Here is a 21,410-nt window from a genome sequence, read left to right as displayed (position 1 = left end):
TTGTGTCCTGGTAGACAGGGGTTATGGTCCTTGGATCATTTCCACTGTCCACAATAACTTGATGACCATGGTCACCCAGTGGATATAGTCTCATGATTCATACACCCAGTACCAAGGAGATTGAATGCAGCATGTGTGGATGAATAAATCACTAGTTGACTCACTAAGTGAAACTTGACTTCAACAGCATGCAGGCAATGTGCAATGTTGCTCTGAGTTACGAGCCCACACCATACACATCCATACCTCTGAAACTCTTAGTGCAAGAAATCTGGACAAAGCCTGACAAAATGGTGGGACAAAGGCTCGAAAATAGGGACAGATTTTAAATATTGCTCTTATAAACTTAGAAAGTTGCTAAAGTAATATGGTTTGTTTTAACACACATTTTCTGAAGGATTTGAAGTCTGAAACTCAAATGTATGCTGCTATTTAGTGACTTCAATTCTCAAATCATTCCAGCGATTTGCCAGAAATCCACAAATTTAATGAGGAACAGACCAGAAATATGAGCCAAAAATCTGGACATTCTGAGAAAATCTGGACAATTGAGAGGTATGTACACATCCAAGAAGAGGCCTCACACTGAACACCCACTTTTCAAGGGTTTGGGGAAAATTGCACAGGGGAAATATCCTTTTCCTAAAGAAAATTAAGACTGAATTATGAGCAAAATGATACAAGGCTATCTGTCTACAATAAGTTTTATGTGTCCACTGATTGGTAAATTGTGTAACTTTACTTTTCAGGGCATCTTTCATGACTTTGGTTTAAAAAAGGAAAAAAAAAAAGAAATTGTAAACTAAACAGTTTATGTTTTAGCAGTTTTAATTATGTACAATAGTATTTTACAACAGTGTTTTACTTCAAGAAATTGAATATATTCATTCACTGGAATCCTACCTCTCAGCCTCTTAGAGTAAGAAATATGGACAAAGCCATAAAAAAGTGATACAAATAGGGACAATTTTGAAATATTGCTCGTACAAACTTAGAAAGTTGAAGAATAACAGGGTTTGCATTAGCATGAATTTTCTGAAAGGTATGAAGTCTAAAACTCAAATGTCTGTTATTACTTTCTAACTTCAGTCTTTAATGATTTGCCACTAATTTGCCAGAAAGCCACAATTTTAAGAAAAATGGACCAAAAATATAAGGTAAAAATCTGCACATTCTGCAAAAATCTATACAGTCAAGCATTATGACTGAGATTGAACTGACTTAAGGACATTTTTAAATGGAACAAAGTAATTAAAGGCGTATTTTAAAGACCTAATTCAACAATCCTTTCTTCATACCTACTCTGCACATTTTTTATGTATCATGGTGCCATTCATGCTATCTTCATTTGATACACAACTTTATTCTGTGATAGCACTTGCCATATATGAGGTCTACAGTTTCTTGCAGCTTAGGTACTCACAATGTTTGAATGCAGCCCTGTACCATATCATTTCCCTTTTATACTACAACCCATCTATATTATGACCAGTAAAATTATCTGCCACTAATGCGATAACTAGAATACTATGCTTTTTATGTTCTTTTAAGTCTTGAAAGCTGTTTACTATCTAGCAGGTTACTGTATTATAAACTGACACTGTATTAAATGTCCATATTGAACTTGACTGCATAATGATTGTGATTGGCAAGCTAGTGACATGAGTGTGCACTAAACTGCACTACCCTTCAAAGCCCACCCCCCCCAAAAAAAAGCAATCAGGAATGAGGACAAAAAGGTCCAGTAGCTAATACTTAACATTGCTCTTAGTACATTTACCATGACACACAGCATTACGAGCAGTGATCAAACGCATTTAAGTAGCCATAATCTCAGTAATCATTTAAACAGCAGTGACTAACACTGCTTGTAGCCTTACAGTTGAATGGACAAACTGGAACACCCATCCCATAACATAAAATATATTTTATTTCCATTTATTTATTTATTATTTGTTTACCTGGAAAGTCCAACTTGGAACGAAACCAGTTTTCAGCGAAGGCCTGGGGAGAAACGCTCCAGATGCATGTCTTTGAAACATGGGAGGAAACCAGAGTACCTGAAGAAAACCCACACAAATGCAGAAAGGATATGCAGACTCCACACAGAAGGCACGCCAGCCAAGAACCGAACCAGAGAACCTCTTGCTGTGAGGCAACAATGCTAATGCTGCACCACTGATCTCTATGAACGTTTTTTTTTTTTTAAATACTCAGCCCTGGAGTGCTGCCTGGCTAAGTGACTTGTCCGGTGTCATACAATTAGACTATGGAGGCTGAAGGGAATCAAACCTTGCACCACTGGACCACAAGAAACAGCTCATTAACAACTCTTTAAGTATCTCTGCTAACTGCCAGACAAGTCACAACATTGACAGATGAAATGGCATTTAATCAGCTGTGGCTGAGATCATGACTTCTTATATAATTACAAAGGCTGCTTACAGGGACAACTCTGTATCTTTCCTGTGGTGCTGATTGGGTGATCATGCTCCCCATAGCAGCTTGCGCTTGGAACGGGTTCCTATGAGTACAATGAAAACGCATTATGTCAAATGCGTTTTCGTTGACACATGTAGAGCGAACAGGCAAAACAGCAAAGCTGCTGTTCAGTGAATTCTTTCTTGGGAAAGAAGTCACTTTACGGCTTTGTTGTTTTGCCGTGTACTGAAGTGTAGTGTGGTCCCTTGTCTGGTATAGCTCCCAAGCATGATTGTGCAACAGTTACTGACCTTAGGGCTAGGGTGCGGGTTAAGGTAAGTGCATATGTATCAAAGTGTTTACTGTTTTATATTTTGTGTTAAATATATGGTTGAGTTACATGTGTATGTGTTTTCAGTTGTTTACTTTTGTTTTGGGGGGGTAGAATTAGGGTTAAGGTAAGTGTGTATGTGTTTGGAGCTGTTTATGTAAATTGGCGAGAGATACTGAGCTTAGGGTAAGGGTGTGGGTTAAGGTAAGTAAATAAGGTTTAAAATGTTTACTGTTTTTTTTTTCCGTTAAATGTATGTTTGGGTTATGTGCATATGTATATTTAGTTGTTTACTGTTTTTTGGGGGGCTATAATTAGGCTTGGGTATGTGTGTATGTGTTTGGAAGTGTGCAATGTGTTTTTTTTTTTTTGCGCGGGTTGGAATAGCGATTTCTTTCCCTAGGCAAGAAATTGCTGTTCTTTGGATTCAACATTTTCAGCTTTCATTGAAAATGTGTCTATGTAACATTGTTCACTATTTTAAGCATTCGATTGCAATATAGACCCCTTGGAACAGCCTTCCCTTTACCCTATGCAAGTTATGGCGTTGTTACATGGTTTTGTTTTCTGCTCATCCCCTCATTAACTTTGTAGTATGTATATACTGGAAGAGTCTATGTACAATGACTTATTTGTATATTTACTTTGTATATTTACTTTGCATATTCTCATAGTTTTCTACTCAATGTTAAATTATTGATCTTATGTTCATGCTGTTTTGAAATGCAAACAAAACCTAATTTGTCCAGACCCCCCTTGCACAAACAAACAACACCATTTAGGATAAGACAACCATTTATTAACAAAAGCATCTGATTAAGAATCGCATATGATAAATTCCACAACACTCAAATTTGAATTCCATCAAACAAATACAGTAAGCAGCATTACCCCCTCACCTTCATCCAGTTATTACCAAACACAGCATTAAGCAATCCTCTCACTTATACTCACCTTCCATTAGAAGCAGCTTGATACTGCTCACTTCTATAACAAAACCACACCATACCAACCCAAATCAACTAACAAGAAGGGAGAACAGAAGAAGGGTTCATCACAGCCCTCTTTTCTATGTTCCTTCACCTCCAATATCCCATCATAATACAATCTCCAGTAAAGCAGAATAACAAAACTGAGGGCTGGGAGGGAGGGCATGGATAGCCATACAATCTACAGTAAAGCAGAATAACAAAACTGAGGGCTGGGAGGGAGGGCTCGGATAGCCGACACCAAAATCTGCTCCTCTCATGCTTACTGTGTTATATAACCCAATAACTCCTTCCTGACCCCTGACCCTTACACAACTCCTGCCTATTCCTCTAGCCCTTCACTCGTCCGTACTCCCTACCTCCTGCCTAAACTCCATTGTCTTCCAAGCAATTCCCGCCTCTCATCCTGTGGTGTCTCTGGGTAAACTAGTCTGTACCAAAACTACATTTCTAAATGCAATTGCTTTACTAATATTATTTAGTGTGTTTTGATTTAATATCTTATATTATTTGGTATTTTATGTCTTATCCTCCATAGACTTTGTTCTTACCTTTAAAGTTTCCATTGGATTAGGTTATTAAAGTGGTTATAAAATTAATTTGAAAATCAGTGCATTTTTCTCACAGTGAGATAACATGAAAAAAATAGAGTACAAATATACAATGCTAGCAGGATTTTAAGAAGTTTTTAACTGCATTCTGTCTGTACAGAAGAAAATGTGTCTGAAGATGTGTCCATCATCTTTGGAGATATTGCTGTTTATAATCGACTAGGAAATGCAGACCAGTGTGCTTCCAACAAATGTCATTGGCGTAAATCTAAAGATGGAAATGTCTACATTCCATACCAACTGTCACCATTGTTCAGTAAGTAACACAGTTTATATTACCTGCTCTGTTTAATTGTAGACTATCTCAGCTTACTTTCTTTAAAGTCTTAGTGAGAAAGAAGATTATTTACATTTTATGCATCCTTTTATTTTTTGTTTCCTGCAACTTTAAGTGAATCAGCAACGATACAAGAGAAAGTTATGCATTTCTAAAAATAAGATACATCGGAGAGAATTTACTGTACAGTCTTAGGGTGTCATTGTTCATTGCTGATAAGTGTCAATAAAATCAAGATGTAGAGATGGACATCCCTGTAGTATCATAGTTGATATGAGTTATCATTCTATGAGAAAATGTATAACAAGGAAAACAGAAATAACTGAAGTATTGCACTATTTAATAATAGTTTACTTGTAACTCAAAGCAAAGAGAACTTGCAATACAATTATACCCAAGTTCTCATAAACTCTCACTTCATGAACCATTAGGCATGAAGCAGTGGTTTCCTGGTAAATCTATATAAACTGTATAACACATCTTTTGCAAAAATACCCCTATATCTGGAAGTGGATGACAGGAACAAACAACTGACCTTATAAACTAAGCTTCTATGTCTAGAAATCATTTCTGGGCTTTCTTGGGGAACTGTGGTATCCAAAATGTCCTATTTATGAAGGGGCCAGGACTTGTAAGGACTTATGGATTACATGAACTCATAAAGGATTTGTGGGGATGTGAACATTCATTGCATGCTGATTAATTGGATGACATCAACATGATGGGTTTACCACTGACAGCCAGTCTCAGTGAACATGTGGTGTCGCACTTTCTTCGCTGTTGTACAACCATGGAATTGGTAAATATAAGTTGGGGAGCTGTGGTGGTCTCACCTGCAAAATAAAACGTTAAAATGTGTTCGCTGAAAGTGGCTTTCAGTGATTTGTTTTTGTTAGTTTGTTGAAGAAAAATCCTTTAATGAATAATCATGAATCCAGATATGCTGAGGGATATGTGCTCAGATTTTGTCACTATAGTCAGTTATTGCTTGTATGTGTCTGCTTAATGTGTTCCACAATTTTGCCATCTCCCTGAAAGAAGCACAACATTCTTTACAAAACTTAATGATCAATTATTTTGTTAAGGTGCAGTGTCTTGTGGAATGAGAACAATAAACTTAGCATGTTCTGGGGTGAGCCACACACATGCTTACTCTTGAAAAAAAAGATTTTTGATAAAAAATTACATTTATTACATTTTTTAGAGCTAGACTAGCCAAGAACTAAGACTGTCAGTACTTCTTTTCCATTTATTATAAATCTTGTTGATATTATAGTTCCACCATGTGGGTTTGTTTTTGGGGTTTGCCCTACACATATTCTTATGCAATACAGCTGCATCCATGCTTCCCAGTTTATAGTTGGATAGTTTAGATTACTTAGGAAAATGGTATTGAGTTTAATACTGAGTGATTCTAGTGCCTGTAGACAGAAGTTGTGGCTTTCTTTTATCACAGAGGAAATTCTACACCAAGTTAATATATGGTACAGGACCTTTCTGATGGTTATTTGGACATGAATGAAGCTCTAGTACATCTTTACCAGCCTTGATGTGAGTGTCTTTTGGATGTACATTGAGATACCGCCATCATTTTCCCCTTCTGCTCTGTAGCTGGTATAAATGTGCAGAAGACATTATAGCCCTAAACAGCCAGGGTGCTCACTGTTATTTAAACCATGACTCAGTCACTACACAAATGTAAATATATTCTGGGGTGAGAAGGATATACAGAGTGAAGTTTCTTGTTCCTAGCACTGATCAGTGACACCTTCATATTTTCCTTTGCTTGTTTCATTATGTTGGTAGGTTTATCAGGTTGTCTTTGCATAAAAAGTGTACTATTGGGATGGACAATGTCATTGCCACTATAATTGAAATCTTAGAGGGGACAGATGCAGACCATCCCTGGCGAAGCAGCATTGTATGTCAATCATCTCCTTCCAGGCTGACAAAAAGAACCCCCTTTGAATGATACCAAAAACTAAGCCAAGTACTGAAGTCAGTTATGTTTTGCTCATATTAAGGTATCCTTGGAGAAGGTAGGATGCTGTTTAATACTAGGCTCATACCTGCCTTGGACACAGTGTGACAGCTCCATCATTTATGTCTTCAGATTGTCCATGGAGGCAGAGCTCAAGTCATTAACAGTGGCATGAACTATGACAGAGTCATAATGGCACTTGTTTTTCAAGGAATTGAGTGCATGCATGATCTGATGGATCTTGGCAACAGACAAACAACTACATGTCACTCTTCCCTTGTGCAGCTTGGTAAGAAGCACATCTGTATATCTTACAATGGAGTCAGCTTTAACAAGAATGTTTGGTTGGGTCGATACCTGCCTTATGGGCTCAGCATATGTGACTTTGGGAGCTCCTTGTGCTGTGTGAGGAAGGCTTACATGTAAAATCTGAGTGTGCTTCATCCCTATGCAGTGTTTTGGAGGTGTTTAAAATTTAGGCAATGTAAACTGTAGAACCTCAGCATATGATGGGCTATGTATATTCTGATGGCCTTGGAAAGGTGTGATGTGTGGATTTTTGCTTCCAATTATATTATAAATGTACATCTCTCACACACTGTGTTATGCTGTTTGAGTAATGGATGCTCATCAGACAACATGAAACAATTCTTGCAATGTCTCAAGATACCCATCTCAATCAGGCTGCCTAGAGAAGTTGTAGGGAAATGCTGGCCCATAATGGTGACAAGAATGACTCTGGGGACAGGGGTAATTATAACAGCTTGGAATGTGGTTTTAGAATAATGTTTGAGTAGACTTGCTACTGAGTAGTTAAATTTCAATACAAAACAAATAGCCTGGAAACTTTCTTCTACCACCAGCAAGAATTAGTAGACTATAGTAAAATAAAAATCAGTAGTTTGATACAAAAATCAGAGCAAGCACTATCAGTACCATCAATATTAAGCAGTTCTATTAAAGATCTTTTAGCATGGTGTGTAGTTTTAAGGGGGCAGGCTTTACAAAATGATACTTATATGCTTATTGTCAACAGCCAATAAATGGGGAGAGGGAGGGAGGGAACTGTGTTACCAAATTATCATAAGAGGCAGGCAACAACATATTTACTGGGTTTAAGAACACAACTACAACAGGGTGGGTAGGAGTAGAAAACAATTATACTCTTAGCTCTGAGCTGGCTGGCCTAGAGCTACCTTAATACAAAGACAAGTCCTGAACTAACATGATGTACACTTAGTACAGAAGAATGAAACTATGGTTTAACAGCAACAATTAGACTTCTTTAAACAGCAAAAATGCAGTGCACCTGTGTCCTGGAATTACTAGTATAGGCTTAAAGACCTTAGCTAAAGGAGATACAGACTGTTACAATTAATTTAAAATCAGATCAAGAAATGAAAAAACTTATCTTTATCTGTGTAATGTAACTATTACAATGCAACAGTAATTTAAAACAATCACAGCAAACAGCAAATTTGGAATTCTTAGACCCATAGCTCTGAACTTACTGCCTGGGAGGGAAGTGCCTTAATGCAAAGACAAGTACTGAAATAGCTTGACATACACTCAGTGAATAACAATAAAAATGGGGTTTAAGGCCAACAGATGTGATGCATTTTTTGATCTTTAAGTGGTTTGACTTAGTCCTGGGATTACTAGTATATTCTTAGAGACCTTAGGTAAAGCAGATACAGCTGTTAAAATGAATTTAAAATCAAATAAAAAAATGAAAACACTTTTTTCTTTCTCTGTGTAGTGGAACTATTAGAATGCAACAGTAATTTAAAAAGAAAAAACTCAAATCATATTTAAAAATACCTCTAATCAAATAAGTGTTTGTACCATAGGTCAAACAAAACCTTTTCTCCCCAGTATTTGTATCATTCTCTTGTTTATGTTGTAAAGTTTCTAGTTAAGGAGTAATTCTGCCAGTACGCTAGCATTATTTATTACCTCCACACTATACGATCTGTTAAGAAATTTATTAGATAAGATTTGGAATTGTTTTTAACATCAGTATTATCTCTGAAAATTCCGCAAAGCCTTAAAACATGGAAGCAGGAATGTTATTTTTAGTGAAATTAGGGTGACAGCTCCTGGCTGACAAAAAAAGGCATTTCCTGAGAATGGCTTCTGAAAAGGAAATTTTTTCACTATGCCATCTACTAAGTAATGTTTGCATAAAATAATAATAATAATAATAATAATAATAATAATAATAATCTAAACCCCTTAATATCCTAAATATCAAACATTATAGTTGGTTGTTAAGGAAGGTATCAAACTATTGTTGTTCAAATATTTCAGGAAGGCTGAAAGTTCAATCAAATCACTATCCCATAGTGACCAAGAATCATCAAAGAAATTATGCCACATACCTATTTTGGAAAAAAAAACAAAACTAAAAAAAAAATATTGGAGTCACATCAAATCTGTATTTTATTTATTTATTTTTTCTAAACTAAAGATGTTTACACAAATGGGAACAAAAATCATGCCCATAGCAGTACTCCCTAAGTTGTAAAAAGCAGACATTTTCATTAAAATAAAAAAAAATAAAAAAAACATTATTAAGAACTACCTCTTAAAACATTTGAAATTGCTGGAGTAAGTATCATTGCTTGTTAACCAAAAATCAATAGCCTCAAGTCCTGCTTCTTAGGGAATGGGTATATATACACTTTGTGCATCCAGTGTACATAAATATGTAGACTGTGCCATCCATAGATTTTCCATCAAGCCCAGAAATTCTGTAGAATCCCTCAGTCTGGAAGTTACATTCATTAATAAGGGCTTCAGGAAAATTCATGCATCTTGGAAAGTGTTTCTGTGACAGAACCCCTTCAAGGAACAATAGGTCTATCTGTTATAAGGGTTGTTTCTTGTGTATTTTCAGCAAAAGATAGAACCTCTGACTGGTGGGATAAGAAATTTCAAGTTAATATTTAAATAACTACTATTTTGTTAATATTCAATCTAAGAAACTGATCAATTTCTTTCTTAAACTCAGGGGCTGGGTGTAACACAGATTTATGATAACATTGTGCATCGTAGAATTTCCTCATAGCTTTCTTAATATAATCTTGTTTATCCCACATCACTACAGCTCCCCTTTATCTGCCTGTGTTATAACAACTTAAGTATTAATCTGGAGAGGCATAAGTGTTGTTTGCTGTTGCCAAGTTACATTTGAACCAAAATGTTTGTAATTCTCACCTCTATTTTTCTGCAAATCTCTAAGCATAAGTCATTCAAAATTATGAATAGTACAGTGGTATGGTGGGATAAAATTAAACTGTTTAAACCTGAAATTATTTGAAATATCTGTATTCATCCCTTTACAAATGTGTTTATTATGATGCCAAAATTTCAGATTTAACTACTGAAAAAACTTTCCTAATAACAGACTGATGGTGGGACAACATGGTATTGATGCTTCCTATGTTTTTTATCCCCTCATTTATATCCAAATTAAGTATGTGCAGTGCAGCCTCTCTCTCGGCACCAGGAGAAGAATCATTGGATTCCATATCTGTATTAGATGAAATGGTGAAAGTTAGATCCTGTAACTAACCCTTTTAATATGGATTTAAAGTAGAGACTTGATTATATATATATATATATATATATATATATATATATATATATATATATATATATATATATGGGTCTACCTGACATGGTCGACAAGCCATTTGATCGACTTTTATTTGGTCGACAATTCATTTGGTCGACAGGCAGATTTGCCCCCCTCCCCAATGTTGTGCAACCCTGGAGTTGATATATATAGTTATGGGGGGTGTGGGGGGTGAAGCCCCCCACATAAAACTGCTTGTCGACCAAATGAATTGTCGACCAAATAAAAGTCGATCAAATGGCTTGTCGACCATGTCAGGTAGACCCATATATATATATATATATATATATATATATATATATATATATAAATATTTCAATTATGTAAACAAAAAATTGAAGTTATACCAGGGAACTTTACAGCTGGTATATACATGCATAGACACACACACACACACACACACACACACACACACACACACACACATATATATATATATATATATATATATATATTTATATGCAAAATTTAAACAAAATCTAGGTACAGCTGTGAATTACTGTTCTTACCTAGATTGCCACATTCCAAGAAATCACATTCCTTCTAATACTTAAACAGTTCAGATCTGTGGTATGTTAGTATTTTTATTTTTTCTGTGAAAATGGAAAATGAGTGCCCCTGTCTATGGAGACTCAGTGAAGTGTACTTCCTGTAAGCATATAAGGAGTCTATCTAGCCTCTCAGTACTTATAACTACATTAATATAATTACCATAGCATGTCTTTATGTTATACTAGAGAACCCTGTGACACTGGGGAATATGCAAATTATGAATTCCATCCAACCATAAAAATATACCTTAATGATTGCAAATGTCAGGACTGATTTTCATTTCTCTTAGACTTGTTTTTATACTCACCATACAATTGTTTGGCTGGGCATAACTAATTATACTACTTTCCATGACAGGCAAACCCTTTGCACAGAAAGTATACTTTCTGTCTTCCTACATCTGTTGTTTGGTGTCAGGGCAAGACTGTGAAAGCACATCACAGCTCCATCACAAGAAACCTAAGCAGAATTCATACTAGTAATGCAGACTGAGCTTTTCTTTTTGTTCCTTGTTTTGAATTCTGAAAGTGCATATTTCAACTACACATTCCTATCAGTCTTCACCAATTTAACCCCTATTAGACAGTTGTACAGATGTATTTCAGAGACAAAGCGTGGCCTCTGGACTACAATGACAAATGTAGAATCTCATTAACATTTTTAGAGAAGGCAGGAATCATGAGAATACCATGATACCAAACAGCAAGAGACATTTCCTTTTTCTGTTGTATCTGCTCATATACACAGACTGGAAACCCATAACCTTATTCTTCTTACTTGTTCCAAGCTAAATTACTTACAGTGCTCTTGTAATGAACTAGTGACACCACTGCCTTTAACTGAAGTATTGGTGGCAACCCTGTCACCAGATGGGATGTAGATGCTCTTACCTAGTCTATTTCAATGAATAATCAAAGATACAGCCCTAGCACTAATAACATAATGAGATTATGGACTACTGTCCTGGGTAAGAGTCTCCATCCTCCAAACCCAAATTAGATTATACACTGTTCACTTACAGACAGCACACCACTCTCTCAATGGACCAGTTTCTCCCAGCTCACCAATATCCATGGTAACTGCCTTTCACAGAAAGTGTTATTTTTCATATACACAAACCCATGCACACAATTTCCAGGGAAGGCTGTTGAATTCCCTAATTCAGCACAACTTTCTTTCTGGGTTTGGCCACCCCTCTGAAGAAAGTCAGAGACTTCCAGTTACCTATATGCTGTTATTGTGCCATTTAGTACTTCTTTCACAGCTAATCAGCTGAAGCAGTTTTGAAGACGTGGCCCTTGCACTTTGTTATTCCTCAGTGTAAATGGTTACCGTCTTCTCAGCTAAGCCACAGTACATAAACACAGTTGTAATAATTACAAATCAGGTGCAATAGCTTAAAGGTAATTTACAGTGGATTTTATTTAAAAAATAAAGAAATAGCACAAGTACAGAATAAAATAAACATAGATTGGCACACAAGGAAAATTAAAGTAAACCACAGTAAACATAGAATGCATACAGAAAAGTTTAACTCCGCCTAAATAAGTTTAATAGTTGGCTGGTACCAGAAGTACTGTACCTTAAGAAGACTAGCTAATTTTCAGTCAGGATGTTCTCACAGCAAGTCCATACTTAGTACTTCAAAATTTGATAAAGTCACAATTATATAGCCAAAATCCTTTTGTGGCTTCATTGTTGCTATGGAAACTGGTCATACACCAACTAGCCTCACATCACAGTTTGTCCAAACACCTTTACATCTGTTTCTTCTTGAATTGCATCTCAGTTGGGTCTTAACATTTTTCAGTGACTATTGCATTCCAATACTGTTTCATCCTTGTCCATTATCTTAGAAGAAGGTGCCATACTGTCTGTGAATTAGCCCCACACTCTGTCCTTTAACACCTGTGTAGCCAAAAATGTTGATTGGGATGCATATATATTGCAAATCAACATGTTACATACAGAACATAAAAAAAACATACAAAAAGGAATACATTTCATTTCATTCAGCCTGGCATAAGCACATTTCACGAACATTCACTTTTAGCCTGGAGTCACCTTTGACTTCACGTGTCTCCTCCATTTAAGAACCTCATATGATTTTCTGGTATCAGCGGTGCAGTCTTTTTGTACATTATCCCATACCCCTTCTAGATAATCCACCTGCATTACTATTGGCATTACCACAGATATGTTGGATAGTCATGTCATAGAACTGTAAAGCTAAAGTCCATCTAAGAAGCTTCCCATTCTGTCTGCTTGCTCTGAGTAGTCATTTTAAAGGTCATGGTCTGTAACCACAGTGAACTTTCTCCCATACAACTAAGGTTGTAGCTTATGCAGTGCGCAAATTATACCCAGACATTCTTTCTCTGCAAAATATTCCTCCCTGGGTTGAAATCTGTAGCTCAAATACAAAATAGGGAGCACCTCTCCCTCTATGGTAACCTGGCTAAGTACAGCCCCCACACCACAGTCAACATTACTGAATTTAGAAACTGCATGCATTGCTTTACCTGTGATCAAGGGAGTTAAAAAATCTCACCTAATACCTTTGGTCATCTTGGTGCTAAATACACACCCTCTCAAATGCCCTTACAAAAGAATCTACTTTATTGCCCTCCTTATATTGAGGAAAAAGTTGACTACTGACCCGGGCTTTTTGAGTGAGACTTTCTTCTTCTGCATGACTCATGTACTCGTGATGTAAGAAGATCATCTCCTTTTCATGCTGGCATTGTTTTTTAATCTCCTCTACTACCCGTTGCCACATTCGCTCAGCTGATGCAAGTTTCATGTGCTTCATTATCAACACGAATCTCTGTAATTCCATTTTGGTGGCAAAAGCTTCCTGAGCTGGAACAGTCTCTCCTTGTTTGTTTTTCTACAGATTCTCTTCATGCTGCACTGTGCACAAAGCTACCACCATCTGCCCTCTGGATATATTTGCCTGCTGCACTCCTTTGGCGTTACACTCCTTTGCCAGCTGACCTACTGACATTTAGCATAGTTGTCAGCAGAGTTAATTTTCTGCCTGTTCCCAGCTAATCTGACTAGAAAATAAAAACAGCTGTGCACGACCAGATCTCCATGTATTTTACCCTGTGGCTGAAAGGGTCAACACACACACGTGCACGCATACACACACACACAAACACACACACACACACACGCACACACGCACACACACACACACACACACACACACACACACACACACACACACACACACACACACACACACACACACACACACACATACACACTCCTTTGGTAACACATCTCCTTAGGCTAAATAACTCTGGTTCTTCTTTCCACACCACTGCACACCAAATGTAAAGAACCACTACCCGTCCACTGCCACTAATTGTGAAGATCTGTTGACAACCCTGTCACCAGATATGAATTAGATGCTGTTAACTACGCAGTTTCAATGAATACTCCACAAAATACAACCTTGACACCAAGAGCATGGAGGGAATATGCGCTACTGTCGTGGGTATGTGTATACAACCCCACACCCAAATTAGACTGTACACTGTTCACTTACAGAGCCACACCACTCTCTCCATGAAACAATATCTCCCAGTGCACCTCTATCCACAGTAGATGCTGTCACAACAAATATTTTTTACACACACTCACTCACATGTACACAACTTCAGGAAAATAAGTTGAATTCCTTCATTCAACACAGCTTTCTTCATGGGCCTGATAGTACTGCCACCACTATGAAGAAAGTCAGGGCCTTCCAGTTACCTCCTACTATGCCATTTGATATCTCTTTCGCAAGTAGCCAGCTCGAGCAGTCTTCAAGATGTTGCCCTTGCAGCTTGTTATTCCTCAGTGTAAATGGTTACCCTCTTCTCAGCTAAACAACAGTGGATAAATATTCTTTTAATAAATAAATAGCCACAATAACATAAGGGTAATTTAAATGGATTTTACTTAAATAATGAAGAAAGTAGAACAAGTACAGAATGATATATATATATATATATATATATATATATATATATATATATATATATATATATACACACATATATATATATATATATATATATATATATATATATATATATATATATATTTAGGCAAATGGATGAAATTAAAGTGCAGTACGCATAGAATGCATACAGTAAAATCTAACTCCAGCCATCTACGTTTCCTAGTTAGCTGCTACCAAAAGTACAGTACCTTAAAATGACTAGTTAATTTTCACATACAGGATGTTCTCGCAGCCAGTCCATACTAATTAATTCAACATTTCATTAAGTCACAATTATATAGCCAAAGTCCTTTTGTGACTTCATTGTTTCTACAGAGACTGGTCATAAACCAGAGAGCCCCACACTCCACTTACAGTCGCTGTATATGCAAACACCTCCACATCTGTTTCTTCTTGAAGTGAATCCTAGCTAGCATACCTCTCAACAACTTAGCACAGGAAATCTGGACAAAGACTAAAATAATGTGGTCCACAAATAGGGACAGATGTTAAATATTGTTCTTATAAACTTAAAAAGTTGCTAGAATAACAGGTTTTGTGTGAGCATGCATTTTCCAAAGATATGAAGTCTGAACCCTCAAGTGTGTGCCATTATCTAATGACTTCAATCCTCAGTGATTAGCCAGAAAACCACACATTTTATGAAGAACAGAACAAAAATATGAGGCAAGAATTTGGACATTTTGCAAAAATCTGTACAGATGAGAGTATTCCAGCTGTCTTAAAATTTTTTAGTGACCATTGCATTACAATGCTGTTACATCCTTGTCTACATTTTCTTAGATGAAGGTGCATCCTGTCTATGAACTAGTCCCTCACTCTATCGTTTGACATCTAGATAAAGAATAGTGTTTACTAGTAGATATATACATTGCAAATCAACATGCCAAATACAGAAGAGAAAAACAAAACAAAACAAAAAGGAATACATTTTGCTTTATTCATCTTAGCATAAGAACATTTCACAAACATTCCCCTTTATCCTGGCATCACATTTGGCTGCACAACTCTGTAAAGTGATATACCTCTAAATGACTGGCTTACTGTCCCCACAAATGAGAAAACAAAACTTAACTTGTCATTATCGCAGTGTTAATTCCATCTGCTACTGCAGAAACCTCAGTTATGGAATGGATACATGAACCTGGATGAGGCATTGAAAGGAAGAAGTGATAGCACAATAGCTACATCTCTTTCTTCAGTGGAAGCAGATAAAATTCAGTGTACTGAAATCCACTAGGGCAGCCTAACCCACATCACATTGGAGCAAGCCAGTTCTATGCATCACTGCCTGATCTGGCTTTGCGTTAAGTTGGGAACTGGCATCCCATCACTGTGATGGTTCCCAGAGGAAATCTTGGCATGGCAGTTTGACCTATTCTAAGCCACTGGGGACCAATTCTAAGCCACTGGGGACTGATTCAGATGTGACTGCAAATAAAGCAACACATTTGTTGAAAGCAGTTCTTGTGCCACTGAAGTGGATGGCATCCAGTATGGAAGATGGAAATTGACAGAATGTTGCCAAAAAATGAATATACATCAAAATGAAAGTTCACAAATCAGTTAATGAAAAGTTTAATCCCATACCATACTTCCATATTCTACAAATAAAATACAATCTATGTGACGTGTTAGCTGTGTGGTAGAAATAATATGCTCAGTAAATTAAGTTTAATTACTGATAGCACTGTCATACACCTCTTCTTTCAGCAGCAACCTGATAGCACTGTTTTATTCTTTATTATAGGAAGTGATGACAGAGACATTATACTTGGTGCAATGAAAGCCATAGAGAAAGCAACCTGCATTCGGTACAGACGACAGTCACGACAGAAATACTACCTTTCGATTAAACCACTTGATGGGTAAATGCGTTTTGTCCATTTAATATCTCATTGTTTTAGTTGGTGTGATGTGATAAATTGATAATTGTGATAATGTTATGCAGAAACACTTATCAGCTCCTCGATTACAATTAGAGTCTGTCATACAATTGTACCCAAAAAGGCAAACTGGAAAGAACCTGATGAACAACATTATATTTAAGTTCATATGTAGATTTATGAGTTCATCGTTTGCATTACTCTCTTTATTTATGGCTCGTTAGCACTTCACGTTAAGAGCAAGGCAATCTTCTATTTTCTTTAATCTTGTTCTTGTTTGTTCTTCTTGGTAACAGTCTGACATCTTCATTGTTTAACCTGCTTTTTAAGTAGCTAAGTTTGAAATCACCCCACCCCCTTTCCTTCTCTCTTTCTCTCTCTTTTGTTTCATTGTATACCATATCTGCATGGTGTTAGCTTTTCACACACACACACATTCCTCAGTGCATTAAAATTCATACATCTTTTTTATTTTTACTGAAAACAAGTGATATATTATTCACCAATAAGAAAGAGATAATTACCAGCACAAATCAAACCCTTTAAGTGTTATATTATGGTTATAAAATGGTTCATACTTTAAAAATATATGCTTTTAAAGAGCACTACTGCAATTTACTCTTGCAAATTCTGGATCTATAATTCATTCTTCACATCTCATATTTGTTGTCATGTTTTCCTGCACACATTCTGTGAGTTCCTGGCAACCTAACCATTTTACTACCACCATGCTTTTCCTCATAAAAAATAATCCTGTCTTCTTTTTATTTTTCTCTGAGAGTTACTTAAATTCTTAATAACAAAGCTCAGGACAGCTATGAGATCAATCCTTTACAGTAAGTCCACTTGTCCTTTAGTACTGATGGTCTCTGCTTCAGTCTGAGTGTATACAGATCAGATGGTGCCACTGATGTCACGTCCACGCCTTTTAAATTGGATTTAATACTCCACGTTTTGCAGCCTTATCTACCTTTGAAATCTTTTATCTACATTCATAGCATTCCATTAACTATAGTTCAATAGTTCTTGAAAAACTCTGTATTTTAATTAGCCTTTTTGCACTTAACAGACTCCACATCTGTAGAAAATGCTTTAAAATCCAGCCATATGTCTTAAGTATTTAAAAAGTTGTAATTAATTGGATTGACGAATAAGCAAAGGTAGTCAATTTCACATATACACCATTAATTGTTGCAAATATATAGCTCTCAAAATCCAGCATACAGGTGAATTTTGAGTCCTGCATATGTGGTAAAGTTGCAGCAAGGGCTTCCTTTGACTTTTACATGATATGATGTTCTACATGCAGTCTTGGGTCTGAGAACTGCTAATAACTCATTGTCTATATACACAGAGTGCCATCTTGCATCACAAATGGTGTGCAATGGACTGTTGGCCTTTGTTTTAATCATTTTACTGTGGTTGGAGTGGTGGGAGATGTAAAGCCTACTTCTGCCTACTATGGAAACTGTGACAGGGGCTGTTCTGTGTTTCATCTGGCCTGGAAGCATTTAGTTCAAAATTTTCAGACTGCTCAATGACTTTTTTTAATGAATACACTGACTGAGCATAGTTTTGAGTCAGGGAATGGATGTTAATTAAGCATTTATAGCTATACATTGGTGGCAATGGTCCGATGGCTTTTTGGGCCTCACAGGACAAGAGATGGGTGAGGCAATAGGATACTTTAAGCAGTTTATGTATAATAGAGACTGATTCACAAGTTAATTGTGTGTGGTGTTTAACCTCCAAGTACAGGTCAATACAAACACCTAGCTATTTTTATTTACAAACCGGAGAAATTACTGTGATGTCTGTGCTTTCTTATGGTAATCATGGTAACACAGTGGGGGTGGCATGTGTTTTATAGAGGGAAGACTTATAACAATGATTATGAGTACCAAGAAGAAAAACTAAAACTCTATTTAAGGTGGAAGACTAACTGAATTTGGTCATCTCAGCATACTAGAAGTGTACAGACAAGTACCGTTACTTTTTACTTTATTATTTGTTAACTGCGTTTCTGGTCTGGTGCAAGACCCTTTGCAGCCACCACCCGGGTCATACAAAAATGCATGATTAGCAAAACAGGAGTAAATATATACTGAATACATAAAGCAAACAATCGGGGAAACCATTATTACGTATTTATTATATACAGGATTTACAGCATTTGCATTAATATAAACATAGTTTTTCATGCTTATGTATTGTGCACATTATATGCAGGCTATACTATATATAAGGAGTGTTACAGACTTATGTGGAAAATTGTTAAAAATAGCACTAAAGTGTCAGAATAAATGATCTGTTGGAGACAAATTAATTGGAGGGAGTCATAAAGGCATAGAGAAGGCAGCTTTAAAATACACACCATTTTAACCCAAATCCTACAAGCAGACACATGAATACTCCTGAGATTGGTATTCTTTAACTTTTTGTTAAGTTATATAACAGCCACAAAAAACACCACAAACCGGAAAATCAAAAAGGCAGCTTGATGGAGAAAATGCAGGTTTAATATTAGAAATACTTAATATTAAAATAATCCTTAAAAGCAACTAAATCCTGTATTGTTGCTTTTAAGGGTTATTTTAATATTAAACCTGCATTTTCTCCATTAAGCTGCCTTTTTGTTTTTCTTGTTAAGTTATATATATGATTGTCTAAACATGTAATTTATTTGTGAAATGAGTTCCGAGATGCTGGGGCACATTTGCAAAAAGATTCACAAACGGCTAAAGAGACATGTGGCCTAGTTAGTTTGACAGATACTGCTTGATTGAATGGAGTATGTAACTGTATGTAATGAAAGTTTGTAAAGGCAGGGGGAGTGCCTCTCATTAAGCAGTTTCAAGGTAAGAATGTTGAACAGGTATGTGGACCTGGCAGAAGCGAGAAGCCAATCTGCTGTCTGGAAAAAAATGCAATGTCACTCTGTTACTTCAACAAGATGAATGAATAATACAATCTTTGTTTCTATAAGTTGCAGTATAGTGGTACTTTGTTAATAAATCATATCATCTTAGTTTTGATAAGATGTAGTATAGCAGTACTTTGTCAATGAATCCTATAATCTTTGTTTCAGTAAGTTGTTATATACTGGCAACTTTGTTAATGAATCATATAAGCTTTGTTTTGATAAGTTGTTGTATAACAGTACTTTGTTAATGACTTGTATAATCTTTATTTTGATATGTTTTAGTTTAGTGGTACTTTGTCAATGAATTGTATAATCTTTGTTTCGATAAGTTGCAGTATAGTGGTACTTTGTCAATGAATCATATAATCTTAGTTTTGATAAGTTGTAGTATAGTGCTAATTTTGCTAATGAATTGTATAATATTTGATCTGATGTTGTCAATCTTCATTTTATCCTTGACCTGTGGGTTTGGTTCCAATATCAGAACTGACTCGACCATTACTACAGCCCTCACAGGCAAAAAACTGTCAAGCTTTATCCTTATCCATAATCCCCCTGTCCCAGTTACCTCAGATCTCGTTTATTGTTTTTGCAGACAGACGCAGTCACCTCAGCTCTCAAGCTAAGTCAATTTTCTATTAATATTTCTAGTTTAAAGTCTCTTGTTAGTCTTTCTACTGTTTATTGGTATATTTTGTAGTATTTTTGTGCACTTTTGTTATCCCTTATCCCTTCTCATACACTTGCGTATATTCGTTCTATCATTGTTGATAGTTTCCCTCTTTCCTGTACACTTCTGTGTAGCTGTCACTATTATTGTTGATAGTCACCTCCCATTACCTTTCTAGTTTCCTATAAAAAAAAACAAGAAAAGATATATATATATAGTCTGTGTGTGTGTGTGTGTGTGTGTGTGTGTGTGTGTGTGTGTGTGTGTGTGTGTGTGTGTGAGTGTGAGTGTGTGTGTGTGTGTGTGTGTGTGTGTGTGTGTGTGTGTGTATGGGTGTATATACACACACACAGACACACACACACACACACACATTATATATATATATATATATATATATATATAGATATATATATATATATATATATTATATACAGGTTTCTTCCTCTCCTTCTTCTCCTTTCCTTCTTTAGAAGTTTTGGTGTTTGTTCCTTTGTCTCCCTTCCATTATGGCTGACAAACCTAAAGGGCCCGCTGGTTTTAAAAAGTGTCAAAAGTGTGGCCATAACATTTCCCCTTTCTTATTCTCATTTTCTTTGTATCTATTGTTTGGGGGCCATTCATGTACAAGATGTGTGCAGCATATGTCACAGCTTTAGTCACAGACCTCTCATCGAGAGAAAAAATAATTCAACATTGAAAGGCTTAATTCCATCAGCCTTTGGGGAAGCCATTTCTGCTGTGAAGAATAAATCTGAGTTTTCTTCCCCTTCCTCTTCTTCATCTTCAGACAAGTCAAAAAAGAGGACCTTGTCAATTCCATCATCCCCCTTGGAACCAACTCCAAAGAAACATAAGTCATCAGCTCCATCTAGTACCTTGTATCTGATGGAACATCAATCCAAAGCTTTGGTGCTGGAAAAATATCACCAATACCGACAACTGTTGTGACTCCTAGTGTGATGTCAAAATCTCCATAGGGAAGCCAAATTTTGATTAAGGACACCTCATCTTCGATGGCATCTACATTGGCACAGATGGTTCAGCTTGATTTGCCAAGAATAGTATATTCGCCTTGTATTGATCCTTTTGATGGCAAATTGCAAGAGGT

General features: G+C 36.3%; 1 protein-coding gene across 2 annotated transcripts in view; it reads left to right on the top strand.

Annotated features, from left to right (window-relative positions):
- The window catches only part of LOC122811103 (low choriolytic enzyme-like), a 298,499-nt gene that overhangs the window by 178,908 nt on the left and 98,181 nt on the right, over window positions 1-21,410 (top strand). For both annotated transcript variants that reach the window (XM_044082680.1, XM_044082679.1), the window contains exons 6-7: window positions 4,453-4,608; window positions 16,571-16,688. In XM_044082680.1, the coding sequence (XP_043938615.1) occupies window positions 4,453-4,608; window positions 16,571-16,688 (274 nt within the window). The remainder of the gene's footprint in view (window positions 1-4,452; window positions 4,609-16,570; window positions 16,689-21,410) is intronic.

This window comes from Protopterus annectens, chromosome 9.part0 (genome assembly GCF_019279795.1).
Source record: "Protopterus annectens isolate FY-2018-M chromosome 9.part0, PAN1.0, whole genome shotgun sequence".
In the NCBI taxonomy this organism is placed as follows: domain Eukaryota; kingdom Metazoa; phylum Chordata; order Ceratodontiformes; family Protopteridae; genus Protopterus; species Protopterus annectens.
The sequence above is the reverse complement of the archived record's forward strand: the minus strand, read 5'-3'. Positions and strand labels throughout refer to the sequence as shown.